The following is a 16293-nucleotide window of genomic DNA, read 5'->3' on the forward strand; positions in this document are numbered from 1 at the left end:
AGAACTCCAAACACTGCAAGAGTGGGGTAGAACCCAGAGTGAGCAGTGACCCCCTAATGGAAGCTCGCGACTGCCCTCCCGCCAATGGGCAGACTGACCAAGATGGCTGCAGTAAAATGCTGTGCCGGGGTAAATGTTTTTCACTAGCATCCCTCAACGAGCAGCTGACTATGTGCCCCATGCACTGGGTGAACACTGCTTGGTGCCACTTTATAGGTTTGTGGAAGAAATGAAAACAATGGGACTACTCGGTATTCAGCTGTAGCATAAGTGCATAGGCCATACCAGCAGACCCACTTTCAGGTCAGCGATTCCGCCAGGTCACTGGAGATCCCAAAATACAGCAAGCAGGTCACGGTGAAGTACACGGGGAGGCAGGGGTTCCACTGACCAGATTTTTTTGGCAGGCCAACTTCCACACCTTAAATAACTTAATGTATACATTGTGTTCTGTATGCTTAATTGAAGGTCACCTTTGTCCCAGATTCCAGTAGCCCCTATACCAGCCATATAGTCAGTGCCTAATTTGAGCAGGTGGTAGCAGGGGCGGCCCACCTGCGCTCATTTTTGGAGATCAGCACTTGTTTTTCCTCAACTGACTTTGTTCCAGAGCAAGAGAGAGAAAAACACAAAAGGGGGATAAAAAGGAAGAGAGAATGGTGGGAAAACAGTGAAAAAGGAGGAAATCTGGGATGAAAAAGAACCTGCCAGAGGGCGATAAAGAGGCGAGGAGTGTCGTTGGTGGATTAAAGTAGTATGAGGTAGAATCAAGACTACGCAGGTATGCGGCACTCTTACCCTCGATAATGCCAGCCATGGGCTTCTGAGCAGGACTTTGGGCTCAGAAGTTATTCTTTTACAAATTAAGCACTCCATAAAGGAATGTGTCAAGTGATTCCACTAAGTAGGAAGCTTATTGGGTGTATTTGTCGTTTTGCAAAGTAAATGCTCTGCAGCATTGACCCTTGCTCCTGAGCTACTCGCTATGGTTTGGAAGGAACTCACAGAAATACTTTCACAGCAATTCTCCTTTGAAGTGCCAGGGGCATATTATCAAGACAGGTGAAAAAATTATCGCCGCTTTAGTGGCAGAAAACTGCCGCTAAAGCGGCGATAATGGGCTTGATAATATGCTCTATGGAATTCCAATTGAAGCCCATGTTAGATGTGAAGACATCTAACATGGGCAACATAACAGTTTTCTGCCGCTAAAGCGGCGATCATTTTATCGCCTGTCTTGATAATATGCCCCCTAGTTTCTTGGAAACCTGAGTTCTGTGTTACAAGTGGCCTACATGAACAGTGGATACTTTGTTTGTCTGTGAGTGAGTTGCTACTGGGTAAATTCCTTTTCAGTATACCACCAGCAGTAGGGTGCTCCCCCGCCCTCATTCCGAGTGACGGCTAAAAGTATTTCCTATATCTAACGTGGACCATGGCAGGGCTCAACAATACTGTGCCAAAAATACTATGATACCATTTGGGGCAATATCTCAACATTAGAAGGTGTTAGCTGTAGTTCTGACCAGACCCTAATTTCTACTAAGTGGTATTTGATTGTGACATACTGTGTGTGAGGTTATGCTGCATAACCACCTCCTAGATTAACACTAAACCACTCACCCTCACTACCCAAGGGAGACAAGACTAGAATCAGAGCCTTGGCACTTTTTGAGCTAGCAGTAAAATAATTAACTTAAGAAATGCTAAGTAAGGACACACTGCTCAAAGGCGCAGAGTAAAGGACTTGTTTTTGATGCCCTCGTTGTGATCGCCATGCAAAGATGTGGGTCCTGTGCTCACTGTGCCATTGGAACCAAGCTACACCTGGCTGATGAATCTTAATAAGGTTGAAACCAGTCACGGGCTGCTTGCAAAACCTGCTCCGGGAGAACCTGTCCTGGCAGTTCGGGCTGGACTGTTCCTATTGCAGCAGGGTCAGGACTGATTTGCATATGGCTAGGTCCTTACTGAGGTGGCATGGTGGGACAAAAACAATGGACTGGAGTGCGGCTCCGAGCAACTGCCAGTGGCTGAGATTAATTCAAGGATTCCATCCAGCACCTTGTTGTTGCAGTTACCGGTTATCCTGGGTATTCTTTCATTCCGATTCACTTGGGATGGTACCAGAATATCGAATCTTTAATATTGGGCAACCATAATATTGTAGCAAACATATCTACGACCAAAATATCAACAAGGCAAGCATATATAGGGAAGTATATGATGACTGTACTTACCTGCACATCTGTGTACCTTGGTGATATGTGTATCGTCAAGGTATGCAGATGTGGGGTCAAGAATAGTAAATCTATTCCTACATTGATTTACTTACCTTCTCAATATTTTGGTTGCTAATATCATGGTGGAAGGAAATGTAAAAGTCAATATTCTGACATAAAGTCCTGTATTTAAGAAACACTTGAATAGTTTCTGCCTCTTGTTCACTCTCCTTTACTCACTCAATGTAAAATCAAACTTTAGCTCTCTGCAATACGTCTTCAACTCCAGTTTGACACCTTTCCTCTCTCTACTTCACCACTGTTATGACTCGTCCTCGAACCTATATTGCATGTCTATTTCCTTTTCTGTCTCTTCCTTTCTAGTTCTTTCTTTCTCTGTTTCTGAACTTTCCAACAATGCTGCTCTCACTTCTTCCTCTGTTCTTTTTATGTATTCCCTACATGTTTCTCATGCTCAACTTATCTTTATTCTCTTTCATCTGTCCCTCAATTCTGATACTAATCACTTTCCCTTAATGCTCTGTCTTCAAACTCATCCCAATTGAAGATGTCTGCCTTAAACTTTCTCTTGCATTCTCTGTCCCTACTTACCCAACACCCTCCCTGTTTCAGGCACAGCTGGGGTTTTCCATCTCTCAAGTTCTCCCAGGAGATGGGGTCAGCCTTCAGCTACAGGCAGCACCAGGGTCTTTGTGCGGTGTCCGCATTGTAGATGAGAGCGTCACATCCGTGCGGCCAGAGGCGGAGCTTAGCGCGGACAGCGTGAGTCATGTGACCCCTTTGTATCTGCAGGAATAGCCATTTAGAGTTACAAGATTAAAAGAGAACCCCATCTTTGGTTTCTTACTAGAACATCAAGATTTAAACATTGACCTGCCCAAAAATTGTTTCCAAAAATATTGACTATCACAATATCATGTATGTAAATATAGATTTGTTATCCTTAAAGCCACAGATGTCCTTTACAACATACAGTTATGAATAGTAAATCTATACGCGCACTGTGTATAGGGTTGTCACCTTTCCTACAGTGGGGTAAAGAAACTTGCCCCCGCCCCGGCAAAGGACATAGAGGGGGCTCCCCAATGCTCTGGACCCAGTCAGGAGCTCTGTCACCGCCCGTGCACAGTGCCAGAGGGGTCCCCCTGGAGTTTGACCCCCCCCTTACTCTCCCACCGCAGGGGCTAATTTTACGCCTTTTCTTTCCTAGAGAAAAAATACCGCCCACCGGTTCATGTTTTAAGATTCTACAAAGACATTTAGCACGTGTGTAGGTACCTCACAGGTTTCACATGGCATCTTCCACCTTTGCACTCACTTTTTCACTCACCTGGTCCTGAAGAAAGCCCTTCCACTTTTTAAACAGGCTGAAACATGTAGACCGCAACACATAGTCAACTAACCAAAATAATCTCCTGATAGTTGCACCACATATATTTCTTTTAATCATATTTTTATTTATTTTATTTATTTATTTGAACTTGTAATGCGCAACAGCTACCCGCAGTGGGTTTCCCGGCGCCTAGACAAAAGTAGAAAGAGAAGACACAGCAACAATACCATGTATATCCAACAATATCATATCCTGTGCCGCCAATATTAAAGTCTAAAGGCAAGGATTCCCAGGGGTATTTTTAACCTAATCAATTCACGTCACATCACACATCTGCACAACACCCGCTCCACTGTAGTCAGGTGTTATGGCACAACCGGGGGGCACTCGGCCACCCAGTTGGGTCCCCAATGATGAAGCATGACATCAACTCGGTTGGTGTGTGAGGGGCCTCTTAAGAACCCCTAATGGGGCCATGTTCTTACCACACATAGTGATTGTAATACATACACTTAGTGGGACTGTCCACATTGTTTAAGTCTATATTTAAATGCCAGTCATGCTGGTACAAAACTGTCCACGAGGTAACTCTAAATGAATATATTTACATTCATAATATATTGGTTGCCGGGCTGAAAATCACTGCAGCTCATAGAATGGGATGTCGTCAATTCAGTTGTTTGCAAATTGAACATTAAGAGACTTTTTTGAACCATCAACCCCACCCCCTCACCCCCCACCCCCTCACCTCCCAGAGCTGCCAACTGTCCAGTTTTTGCCGGGATTGTCCCGGCAAGTTGGTGACTGTCCCGGGCAAGTTACTATCTCGGTAAAGTGTTGGCGCATAATTGGCAAATCACTTAGCTTTGCACGATCTGCAGATTGCTCACTATAAAATTTGATATTTGTCCTGTGTGTATCAAAAACCTCTTGTGGCGTATTGTCGTCAGGAATCCAACAGATGGCACTCCCGTATTTGTTTTGAAATGTTATCAACATCTTGCTGTACTTTTCTTAACCCTGATATCACAAGAGCCAAAAGTGAACCTTAAATTATGCTAATTATGTGGGTTGGGCGGCGCTTTGGGCAGCGGGTGTGGTAGATTTTCAAGTAAGTAATTGATAGCTGTGCTGCATAGTGTCTCTGGTATTTATTTTATTTTATTTTAATTTTGGCAACTATGCCTCTTCCAGGTGTACTGGTTGCTTGCCTCCTCGAACCCAGTGGGGTACCCTTTTCCTGTGGAAGAGTGGGACCCTCCGTGTCTGAGACCCCGCTTCTGGAAGCGCTCACTGCCGGTGCAGACCGACGCATCCGGCCACAAGATTCTGAAGCGCTTCGCTTCATGGGGGTCGCAGCCCGATAACCAGATCGATGTCTTCAGCCGTGTAAAGGTATTTTTATTTATTTATTTATTTATTTATTTATTTATTTATGTATATAATGCATTTTTATAAAGTGCAGACTTTCCCCGAAGGTGTCAGACCGCTGAACAACCAGTTACGTTACATGAGAGAAATGGTACAAACTAGAACGTCACAAAAATCAACAGGAGAGGTAGAGTAAAACCATACAGGAAATCACAAAATATCAGACACAGCAATCAAGGATGGGAAATAAATAAGAAGATGTTACAAATTTACAATGGTGAACTAACTTCCTGGAGGGGTCTGCTAATTTTATCCAGTGTCACCATCTAAGTATTTCAACCTGACGATCTAAAGAAAAGTCTTTAGGCGCTCCAATATAAATTCGATTTTAAGTTTTTCTGTTGTCTGTACTTGAATAGCTGAGGAATGTGCTCCCCCTGCTGGCAGCTCTTTCATGTGTGTGATGTGATCCATTCATTGGTTGTAGTGTATGTGTGACGGTGTTTTTCAGTTCACTCTCTTGATTTAAATGCATTCGGTGTGTAATGAGCGCCCTCTAGTGTCTAGAATGAAAACTGACTAAAGCTGCTTTTGAGTCAAGAAAAGTTTATTTGTGAGTGGCGGGCTCCCTCTCGTGGTTGAAATGAGGTATCATTGTGTGTTGAGAACTCGTGATTTGAATGTATTACTGTGAGATGACGTTTACATGTTTACACGTACAGCAGTACATTTTTGTGATGTTCCCTTTGCATTGCATATTTGCAATTTGCATTTGGATAACTTGGTATACATGTATGCTATTTCACACCAGCCCATGCCAAGTCATGCTATTGCTTCTATCATAAAGGTGCTAGTCCCCAAAGGGTGGGTTGCCTCTGTTGATGTTTAGTCCCCAAAGGTAGCATCTGAGCACATGAAAAGGGGTATGCACTCAAGTTCATTGAGAAAGCCTGGTGCCTTACAAAACCCATATCTAGGAAAGAGGCCTGCGGCATCACTTTGTTCAAGCAGTGTTACTAAGGATAGTATAAAGCAAAACCAAAAGGCTCACTTTGCCACTGGATTCAGGCTAGCCTGGCTGATGACGGCTGATTAGCCAGAAACCGGTCCCAGGATGTTTGTTTCCGGTCCAGGGATGACATGGCTTGGCAGATCGGGCTGGACTGTTCCCATGAGGCACAGGGTCAGACTGATTTGCATACGGCCATGTCTGAACTGGGGTGGCGGAGTGAGCTAAAGAATGATGATGGATTCAACCCAGATCAGTTGACTGGGGGTGAGTGCTTGCAATGTTCAACACTCCGTCCATCATCCCCTTTGGTTTTACTAAGGATGGGATGGCCTCACGGCCAGAGCTGCTGACCCTGGAGTTGAGGGACCAGGTTCGAGTCTCGGCTTCAGCTCAGCATCCTGTGATTTTGGACAAATCATTTAATCTCCCCAGTGCCTACCAAAAATGAATGTGTCCTTGTGTTACTTAATGGTGCTCATGTAAGCGCTCCAATACCTTCGGGTCGAGTTCGCGCTATATAAATCTGCACACAAAAAAGAACCCTACAACGGGGCAGCCTAGACCCCTGACATGGGATATTGATCCAACATCACCTCCTACCAGAGTGTGGGAGAGGAGGCCAGCCTATGGCGGGTTCTGCTAATGGCTGGAATACGATAGTGGTTCCTTCGAATGTATGACGTTACAACGCATGCACTTACAATGCAGTTTTTACTTCCCAACATCCACTACAACACATTACATTACATCGCATGACACTACATCGCATTTAAAAAAAACTACCTTTACAACGCATTCCATTACATTGCATACTACCTTTACAACGCATACCATTACATTGCTTTTAAGGTAAGTATTGGATAGTGTAGGGGTAAAAATTACTATTGTAACTCTAGGGGGGGCAACAGTAGGGTAAATGTTGGATAGTGTAGGGGTAAAAATTACTATTGTAACTCCAGGGGGTGCAACAGTAGGGTTAGTATTGGATAGTGTAGGGGTAAAAATTACTATTGTAACTCCAATGGTATGCGTTGTTATGGTATGCGTTGTAATGCCTGCATTGTAGTGACATGCGATGTAGTGTCATGCGTTGTAATGGTATGCGTTGTAATGCCTGCGTTGTAGTGTCATGCGTTGTAAAGGATGCTGCGATGTAATGCCTGCGTTGTAACTGTAGTGCGCTATAATGTTTGCGTTGTAAAGGTTGTTTCCCGGTTCCTGCTGAGGTCAATTAAGTTTTTTTTAAAGAATCTGAATTTAAATAATTAGTCACAGAAGAAACCAACGCCTTCTTCATGGACATCGATATCCCCTTCCACCCTATGACATCTCTTCTCTGCCCAATTTCCCCATCCCTTCTGCGCTCTTCCTCTGATTATCTCTCATATTGGTGTTTATGTAGAAATGTTGATACTGACAGGTGTGGATGCCCCCTTGCCAGTCCTGCCACCAATTATTCTGTGCCTCAGGCAATCACCCTCACTGCCTCAATTCAGGCAGGACCTGGGTCTTTGACGGAACAGCAGAATCTGCCCCCCCCCAACCCCCCCCAGCGCCTTGAGACCCTTAGGGGTGATTAGCCACGCTCTATAAGAACCTTGATTGATTGATTAACTGTGCCTCTGTGTCTGGAAGTAAGGATCCAGATTGACATAGAAGCTGTGCAACAAAGCTGAGCAAGTACATTTACTGTGCTTCGTTGCATGAAAGGAAGGGCGCAGAACAGCTCCACATCTACTAAAATGTGGCCCTGTTCTCCTCTTCCCCTGCACTGGCGCACTTTAGACTACCAAGCGCCAATGCAGACACCCTTGCACCAGAGTGCAAGAGTGTCGGGAGTGCGAGAAGTGTAGGTTTTGTGCTGGGAGGGGTCCCTTCCTGCATACAAACTATGCATTAAAGTGTTTCCCTCTTTGTATGTCTTCTGTATAATGCAGCACACATGCAAACTGGGAAAAAGAAGGAGAAATTAAAACATTTCCGCCCTTACACCTGTCTTGAGATGGAGTAGAAGTCTGACACACATCTCCATTTACAATTCTTTGTAGCTAGGGATTTGTGTCAAAACCCATGGGTGTGTGTGTATCTGAACACCCGTGCACCACCCATGGAATGCCCCCTTCACGCAACGTGACACAAGGCAGCACATTCCTCAGCTTTGCGTTACTATGAAGATTTGCACTGGAGTGTAAGGCCCACAACACTTTGCGTTGGGTTTGTGTTAAAAAAATTTAATGCAAACCTGACTCAGAGTGCTTGTAAATCTCGGTCTAAGCGTTAGTGCTGCGACCGAGCAACACATTGCAGGGGCGAGTAGGACAGTGCAGCATAAATGGTCGTGCCGACCAAATTATGCATGCAAAAACGTTTTTGTCCCGAAAGCTGACTCGAGTGCTGCACCAAAGCCCCTTTGCACTGCAGAGCACCACCACAACAGTCATGTATGCAAAGAGTGCAGACTCCTTTGCATGAAAACTTAACGCTAAAGAAAACTGCTGTAAACAAGGTGCAGGTGCAATATCAAATTAGATTGGTATGTGCAGGGCGTTCAGCGCACGCCCAGGGTGCCGACCTCCAGAGAGGCACATGCGTGCCCTGCACCAGTCTCCGTATGACTTAGGTCAATCAATCAATCACTCAATCAATCAATCTACTTATAAAGCGCACTACTTACCCGTGAGGGTCTCAAAGCGCTGAGGGGAGGGGGAGCCGCTACTGCTCGAAGAGCCAGGTCTTGAGGAGTCTTCCTGAAGGAGAGCAGGTCCTGGGTCTGCCGCAGGTGGGTAGGGAGGGTGTTCCAGGTTTTGGCGGCGAGGAAGGAGAAGGATCAGCCACCGGAGGTCGTTCGTTGGATGCGGGGGACAGCGGCGAGGGCGAGGCTGGCGGAGCGGAGCTGGCGGGTCGGGGTGTAGAAGCTGAGTCTGCTGTTAAGGTAGGCTGGTCCGGTGTTGTGGAGTGCTTTGTGCGCGTGAGTGAGTAGCTTGATGGTGATACTCTTTTTGACGGGGAGCCAGTGTAGGTCTCTCAGATGTGGGGGTGATGTGGCTACGGCGGGTGATGTAAAGGATCAGTTATGAGGAGGCGTTTTGGATGCGTTGTAGTCTTCGCAGCTGTTTGACCGGGATTCCTGCATAGAGTGCGGTGCCGTAGTCTAGTCTGCTGCTGACGAGGGCCTGGGTCACCGTTCTTCTTGTTTCGATGGGGATCCCCTTGAAGATCCTGCGGAGCATGCGGAAGGTGTTGTAGCAGGAGGAGGAGACGGCGTTGACCTGTTTTGACATGGAGAGGGAGGAGTCGAGGATGAATCCTAGGTTGCGTGCGTGGTCGGTGGGTGCCAGGTCCAAGGAAAAATGTGGGAGAGGGTGCCACATTTGGTCATGCCCAAGGCATCTCTGAGCAAATGCCAGCTCTGTGTATTGGCTGCACAATGACTCACCTTACGTGGCTTACCCATGAGTGGTATCTTCGTGGTGAGATTTATACTGGAGTGTTTACCTCTTGCAAGAGCACAATTGTTTTAGCACAGCTGCTAATCTCATGAGTACACTACTCCTATTGAATCTGGCTTCGATCATTTTTTTTACATTCGAGCACTGCAACATTTACTGATATTCATGCAGTGTTTTGCGGAGCTTTGTTGTGTGATTGTCAGTGAGTGTGGGCCTCAGAACTTCACTGTGACTCACCTACACACTATGGGGCAGATTTACAAGCCCCCTGCACCACCAGTATGTCACTTTTCGTGACGTACCGGTGGCGCAGGGGGCTCCTCCATATTTACAAGGAGTAGAAAAGCCACCCTGCGTGACATTTCCTCTCCTTGTAAATACGGACCCTTCAGACGCAGCACTTTGTGTTGAAGGGGCGTTCCATGGGTGTTGCTGTGGGTGTTCCCACGCAACACCCATGGAACAAGACACATCTCCGGATTTATAAGAAATCGTAAATCTGGAGATGCGTCAGAATGCTACGCCACCCTAGAAGTGGCGTAGGGAGGTGCAACTAGGAGAAATGTTTTCATGTCTCCTCGTTTTTTTCTCCTTCAATGCGTGCTGCATTCTACAGCATGCATTGAAAGAGGAAAATTCCTGTAGTGATTGTTTTTGTGCAAGAAGGTGCCCCTTTCCTGCACAAAAAACAATCTCCCCACGACGCAGGCATCCTTGCACCATGGTGCAAGGATGCCTGCGCCGGCGCATGGCTGCAGTTTGTGCGCCAGCGCAGGGGGAAGCACAAAGATGCGACAAATTCTTGTAAATATGTCGCATCCCTGTGCTTCGGAAGTACCGCAGCGTGGCGCAGCCAAAGGGCTTGCGGTGCCGCGCTGCGGCACGTCCTTGTAGATCTGCCCCTATGTACCCGTTGCAACATTTTCACAATGAGGAGAGCTTCCATGCAGAGAGATAGTCAGACTTGAAGGGAGTCTGCAGTTTCTAGGAATCAGAAAGTAATGGTAGAACTTACTCAATATAAAGTGTAGGCAGTTCTGTGTTATGGAGGATGCTGGTCATAAAGGAAATACATGTGCATTGCAGGCTGGGAATGCTTAGGAAGTTTTTGAACACCTACAAACTCCATTTTCTGTGGGAAATCAAAAAGCATTTTCTGACCCCTTCCAACGTGGAAATTTGAAGATTTACTCCTGCCAAGGACATGAGTGAATATCTTTCCAGGTTGGAAAGGGCAAGGGATCCCTTTCGAATTGGTAGAAGTTGTTACTTTCAAGGCAGAAAAATATTTCCCTCTGAAGACTGAAAGAGGAAGGTGTTGGAAACTTTTCATATACTTGTGGGAATGGAGATGTGGATATTTTCACATACGAAAAAGGAATCACAACATTTTTTCAAGATTATGCCTGGAAAACTGGGACTCGTTGAGGCTCCAAGTATAACCATGGTAGAATTTTGTAATTTGCACAGTCAGAAATCTGCAATCATGTGATGTGGGAAACCAGCAGTTGCAGAGTCCAACTGTTGTTATGAATGTCCCTTAAGCATTTTGGGCAACTATTTGTTTCCAATGACTTTTTGAGGGTATTTAAAAGTTAACATTTTTCTTTCTTTTTTTTAACGTGCAAACTGAATCAAACTCTAAAACTAAAAAGCACTTACTCTGCCTTCACAGGTTATATTATATACATGAACATATTTACTGAAACGTTTCCAATTTAAACCATTCTTTAAAGCAAAACACATAAGTCGCTTTGGGGGAGTTTTATACCGTTCATTTTGTTGGCAGTGCTTGGTCTTTCAATTTCAAAAAAGCCATCAACAGAGTTAACATAGGTGGAGACACTTAGGGGCCTATTAGGATGGTTGGCCGATCGCCCCCTGCCAGGCCGGCGGTAGCCATCCGTGCTAGAATGACCCCCCACCATATTAGCATGGCTGGGGGGTCCGCGGCGGATGGAAAGATCGTCCACTGCTTTTCCAAGGCGACAGGGCGGAAAAGGGTTTATATGGTGGCGGTGTCTATGAGACACCGCCAGCCATATTACAATGGGCATTTAGTAATGCCTTTCCGTGGCGGCAATGTCGCCACGGAAAGGTATGCGGAGTCTGCTCTGGGGGCCCGTTGCGGGCCCTAGGGACCCCGGGGAGTGGGGGGTGCACATGGGGGGTACCTATGGTACCCCCCTGCATTTCAAAGTACAAAGTGGTAGGCACCGTGCGGTGCCTGTCACGTTGTGCTTTGAAATGCACAACATGTATTTTCACCATTGCAGCGGGCAGTGCTTTCAGCACCGCCCGCCGCAATGGTAAAAATACAGGATGCGCCCGCCACTGTGGCGGGCGCATCCTAATTCCCCCCACGGGACCCCCGCCCTTATGGCGGGCGGTCCCTTTCCACGACAGGATGGCGGGCGGACAAAGTCCGCCCTCGTCCTAATGAGCCCCTTAAGGTCCAATTCATAAAGGTAACATTAGACCAAAGGTCTAACTTGACTACTTTTCGGTATTCACAAAGGTAACTTACTACTAGTTGACTTTACAACTAGTAATTTTACTAGTATTACATTTACTAGTAGTAGGTTTGCTAGTAGTAAAGTTACTAGTATCAACTTATCTTTGTGAATAATGAAAAATAGTAAATTTTGACTTTTGATTTAACTTTACCTTTCTGAATCGAGCCCTCAGAGGAAACTAGTATTAGTTCCTCTCCTTCATATATCTTGAAGAAAGCCGATAACCCTGGTAAGGCATTGGAGTGATGGCTGAAACATGTTGACCAAGGAATACCAAGTGTACTAGTTTCGTCTTTGAGTGTCCCCACCTATTTGTATTCTTGCCAGGGAGCACCTAAACATAAACTAAACCTTTCGGACACCTTACACAATTGTAACTTTAGGATCCCTTTTACAATCAAGGAGCACCGTTGGGTTCAGAAGACGAGCCGGTCCAGGTGTACTAGGCTTCTGGATGAGGCCTCAGTGATGAAGCGTGCCACAGGGAGCCCCAGGGAGGCAGAGTCCTTTTAAATACTTTAGGAAGTTCCCTCTGGAGAGATGCAAGAGAGGTATAGATAAATCATTCCAACAAACCTACAGAAAACTGTGGTGTCAGGCTTGGTGTTATCAAAACTCAATTACTGCAATGGGCTTCTGGTTGGAGTAAACAAATCGGTTCTAACTAAGCTATAGGTACTCCAGAACTACCCTGCAAGACTGCTTTTTGGATTAGTCAAACATACACCAGCTAAACATGCCCTTAACACTCTACACTGGCTACCTATGGAGAAGCGCATAAGGTTTAAGGCCTTATGCATTGCCTTTAAGGCATTACAAAACTCAGGTCCCAGCTACCGGATGTATGACGTTACAACGCATGCTTTTACCACGCATGCCTTTACAACGCAGGTTTTACAACGCAAGTCGTTACAACGACTTGCGTTGGGGGGTGCTGGATAGTGAATAGTTTAATTTACTATTCCAACTCCAGTCCCCGTGGATAGTAGGGAAGGTGTTGGATAGTAAATTAAACTATTCCCTATCCTAGAGCGCCCCCCAGCGCAATGCTTTGTAAAAACTTGTGTTGTAAAAGTTGCTTCGTAATGGTAGTGCGTTGTAAAAGGTTTGCTGTAAAGGATGTTCCCCCAGCTACCTGTTAAGCGCTTTAATGTTTCATATCCCTGGACGAACACTTTGGTCGTCTTCACTGAAGTTAATTGCCGAGCCCACGTTCCGTCTTCAGAGATGGGGTGGCAAAAGTTTCGTCAGCATTACGACAAGATGGTGGAATAAGCTACCATTTGATGTGAGAAATGCCTCTGATCTGCTATCCTTCAGGAAGGGTTTAAAGACATGGCTCTTTACTCTGTAACCTTGTGTAAGGATTGGAATTATGACATTCAGTTTACACTATGTGTCAATTCTTCAAACGCCTTGACGCCCTCGGGTAGATGTGCGCTTTACAAATATGTAAATAAATCATTAAATAAATCATGTGACGGGTTGCCTCCTGTAGTTCTCGATTTGTGGTAATAGGCTGTCATGATCAGTGTTGTGAATGTCAGTGTGAGTGATTGAGATTTATGGTGTTGTGAGTCGTTAAACTGATTGGCACTGTGAGTGGCTGCGGTAAGCGGCTGTGAAGAATGGAGGTGTGGGTGGCTGTGATGAGCAATGTTGGAAGCTGTTATAAATAACAGAAGTTCGACAGGAGTTATTGTTAATAATAATAATAATAATCCACATTTGTAAAGCGCAAACAATCACCCGTAAGGGTCTCCAGGCGCTGGGGGCCTACGGGAAGATTAAGCAAGCTATTGCCCAGAGTCACATGGTGCTGGGCCAATCTGCCGCCGGCACCGGGGATCGAACCGTGATCCCCAGATTCCAGTGTCAGTCGCCCTGGCCGCGGCGCCACACCTCTCCCCTTGTTGCGCTCGTGTTCTCGTTTAACGAACACACGAGCGCGACATTTGTTATGCACGTGTCTAGCTTGTATAATGCAGCCATGCAGTAACTAAGGAGCGTGAATCTTGAATGATGCACGCTTGCTCCACAGCTGTGTGGATTCAAAACATGGGAGCGTGGATTGGGCGGTTGGGGAATATAGACACGAGCTGAGGGACCGTTGTATTTATTTGTTGTGTGCTGGACTTACGGCTTGACATGAAAATAAATGAACCTTACTGGATTACGCCCTCTGTCTCCTGGCTATTCTTCTGGGGCACCATTGTGCCATTTCTTACTGGAGTGACTGTTGAAAGTGCCGCAGTGAGGGACTAGTTGAGTGATTGTTGCCCATCATTGTCTTTCCTTTCTTCCACATACCTTGCTGAATCTGGTTCCTGCTGCCCCTGATCCTTTTCTTTGCCATATTTTCATTCACATGTTTGATAACTAGTAAAAAGTCATGGCAACTCATACAATTCTATTTTCTCTATAAAAAAACAGCTTCTGGGGTTGAAAGTCATCACAAACTGCGCGATCAAGAAACCGCAGGACTGCAGTGGGGTGTACCCTCCAGTTATGTCTCGAGACGGCGTCGGTGAAAGGGGTAAGCGCATTCTTTGGTAAAAACCTGGGAAACATCCTTTACAACGCAACTTTTACCACGCAGTGCCTTTACGACGCAACTTTTACAACGCAAACCATTATAACGCATTGCGCTGGGGGGGCGCTCTAGGATAGGGATTAGGTTTAATTTACTATCCAACACCTTCCCTACTATCCACGGGGACTTGAGTTGGAATAGTAAATTAAACTATTCACTATCCAGCGCCCCAAAGCACTATGCGTTGTAATGGTATGCGTTGTAAAAACCGCGTTGTAAAAGCATGCGATGTAAAAGCATGCGTTGTAATGTCATACATCCAAAAACCGATGCAGAAATCTGAGGCTTCCATGATGACCAGCTCAGGGAGACAGAGGCCACCTTCTAGGTGTGGGAAATGTGGATCATTACTGATTTGAAGGCAAGAGCACCAAGGTAGGTGTTGTGACTGGGCTGCTGCTGGCAGAGAACTGTCCCTTAGCCTAGGATCACTGAATAATCATAGGGAGGTGTGGACCTAACACAATGGGGGACATGCAGGGGCACTGGAGCATAGTTTGCACATAAGGAAGAGTGACTCAACCTCCATGGAAGGCAGGTGGTCATTGCATTTGAATAGACATGTGTGCCCTTAACAACAGAGGTTCATTGGGATGTTGCTTGCATCTAAGTAAGAGTGCCCTTAATGCCGTGGGGGTATGGAGGTATTGTATCCACACAGGGAAGTGTGACCTTCACTCAATTGGCCCCTTTGGCAGCTGCTGACACACAGGAAAGACCAACCTTAGTGCCACGGGTGGGCAATGAGTCAATACTTACACATTGGTAAGAAAAACTTTAATACTATTGGGCCACCGGGCCTTTGCTTGCACATAGGTAAGAGTGATCTTAACACCATGCCGGACATTGAACCATTGCTTGCACATAGGTAAGAGTGATCTTAACACCCTGTGGGAGATTGAACCATTGCTTGCACATAGGTAAGAGTGATCTTAACACCCTGCGGGAGATTGAACCATTGCTTGCACATAGGTAAGAGTGATCTTAACACCCTGTGGGAGATTGAACCATTGCTTGCACATAGGTAAGAGTGATCTTAACACCCTGTGGGAGATTGAACCATTGCTTGCACATAGGTAAGAGTGATCTTAACACCCTGTGGGAGATTGAACCATTGCTTGCACATAGGTAAGAGTGATCTTAACACCCTGCGGGAGATTGAACCATTGCTTGCACATAGGTCAGAGTGATCTTAACACCATGCAGGACATTGAACCATTGCTTGCACATAGGTAAGAGTGATCTTAACACCACGCAGGACATTGAACCATTGCTTGCGCATAGGTAAGAGCGATCTTAACACCATGCCGGAAAGTGAACCATTGCTTGCACATAGGTAAGAGCGATCTTAACACCATACCGGACATTGAACCATTGCTTGCACATAGGTAAGAGTGATCTTCAATCAATCAATCATGGCATTTGTTTAGAGCACTACTCATCCGGAAGGGTCTCAAGGCGCTGGGGGAGGGGGGGGGGCGTCACTGCTCGAAGAGCCAGGTCTTGAGTTGCTTTCTGAAGGAAAGATGGTCCTGGGTTAGCCGGAGGTGGATGGGGATGGAGTTCCATGTCTTGGCTACCAGGTAGGAGAAGGATCTTCCACCGGCGGTGGCTCGGCGGATGCGTGGAACGGTGGCGAGGGGATGGTTGGTCGACCGTAGCTGGCGAGTGGGCGTGTAGAAGGTCAAGCGGCCGTTGAGGTACTTGGGGCCCAGGTCGTGGAGGGCCTTGTGTGCGTGGGTGAGGAGTCTGAACGTGATCCTCTTGCTGACGGGG

General features: G+C 46.2%; 1 protein-coding gene across 1 annotated transcript in view; it reads left to right on the plus strand.

Moving 5' to 3' along the window:
* Nucleotides 1-16293, plus strand: part of LOC144768023 (alpha-2-macroglobulin-like protein 1) — a 304226-nt gene that overhangs the window by 168007 nt on the left and 119926 nt on the right. Inside the window, exons 15-17 of the mRNA XM_078651421.1 lie at nucleotides 2856-3005; nucleotides 4771-4971; nucleotides 14358-14460. Of these exons, the coding sequence (XP_078507547.1) occupies nucleotides 2856-3005; nucleotides 4771-4971; nucleotides 14358-14460 (454 nt within the window). The remainder of the gene's footprint in view (nucleotides 1-2855; nucleotides 3006-4770; nucleotides 4972-14357; nucleotides 14461-16293) is intronic.

The sequence above is a fragment of the Lissotriton helveticus genome, chromosome 7 (assembly GCF_964261635.1).
Source record: "Lissotriton helveticus chromosome 7, aLisHel1.1, whole genome shotgun sequence".
Classification (NCBI taxonomy): Eukaryota; Metazoa; Chordata; class Amphibia; order Caudata; family Salamandridae; genus Lissotriton; species Lissotriton helveticus.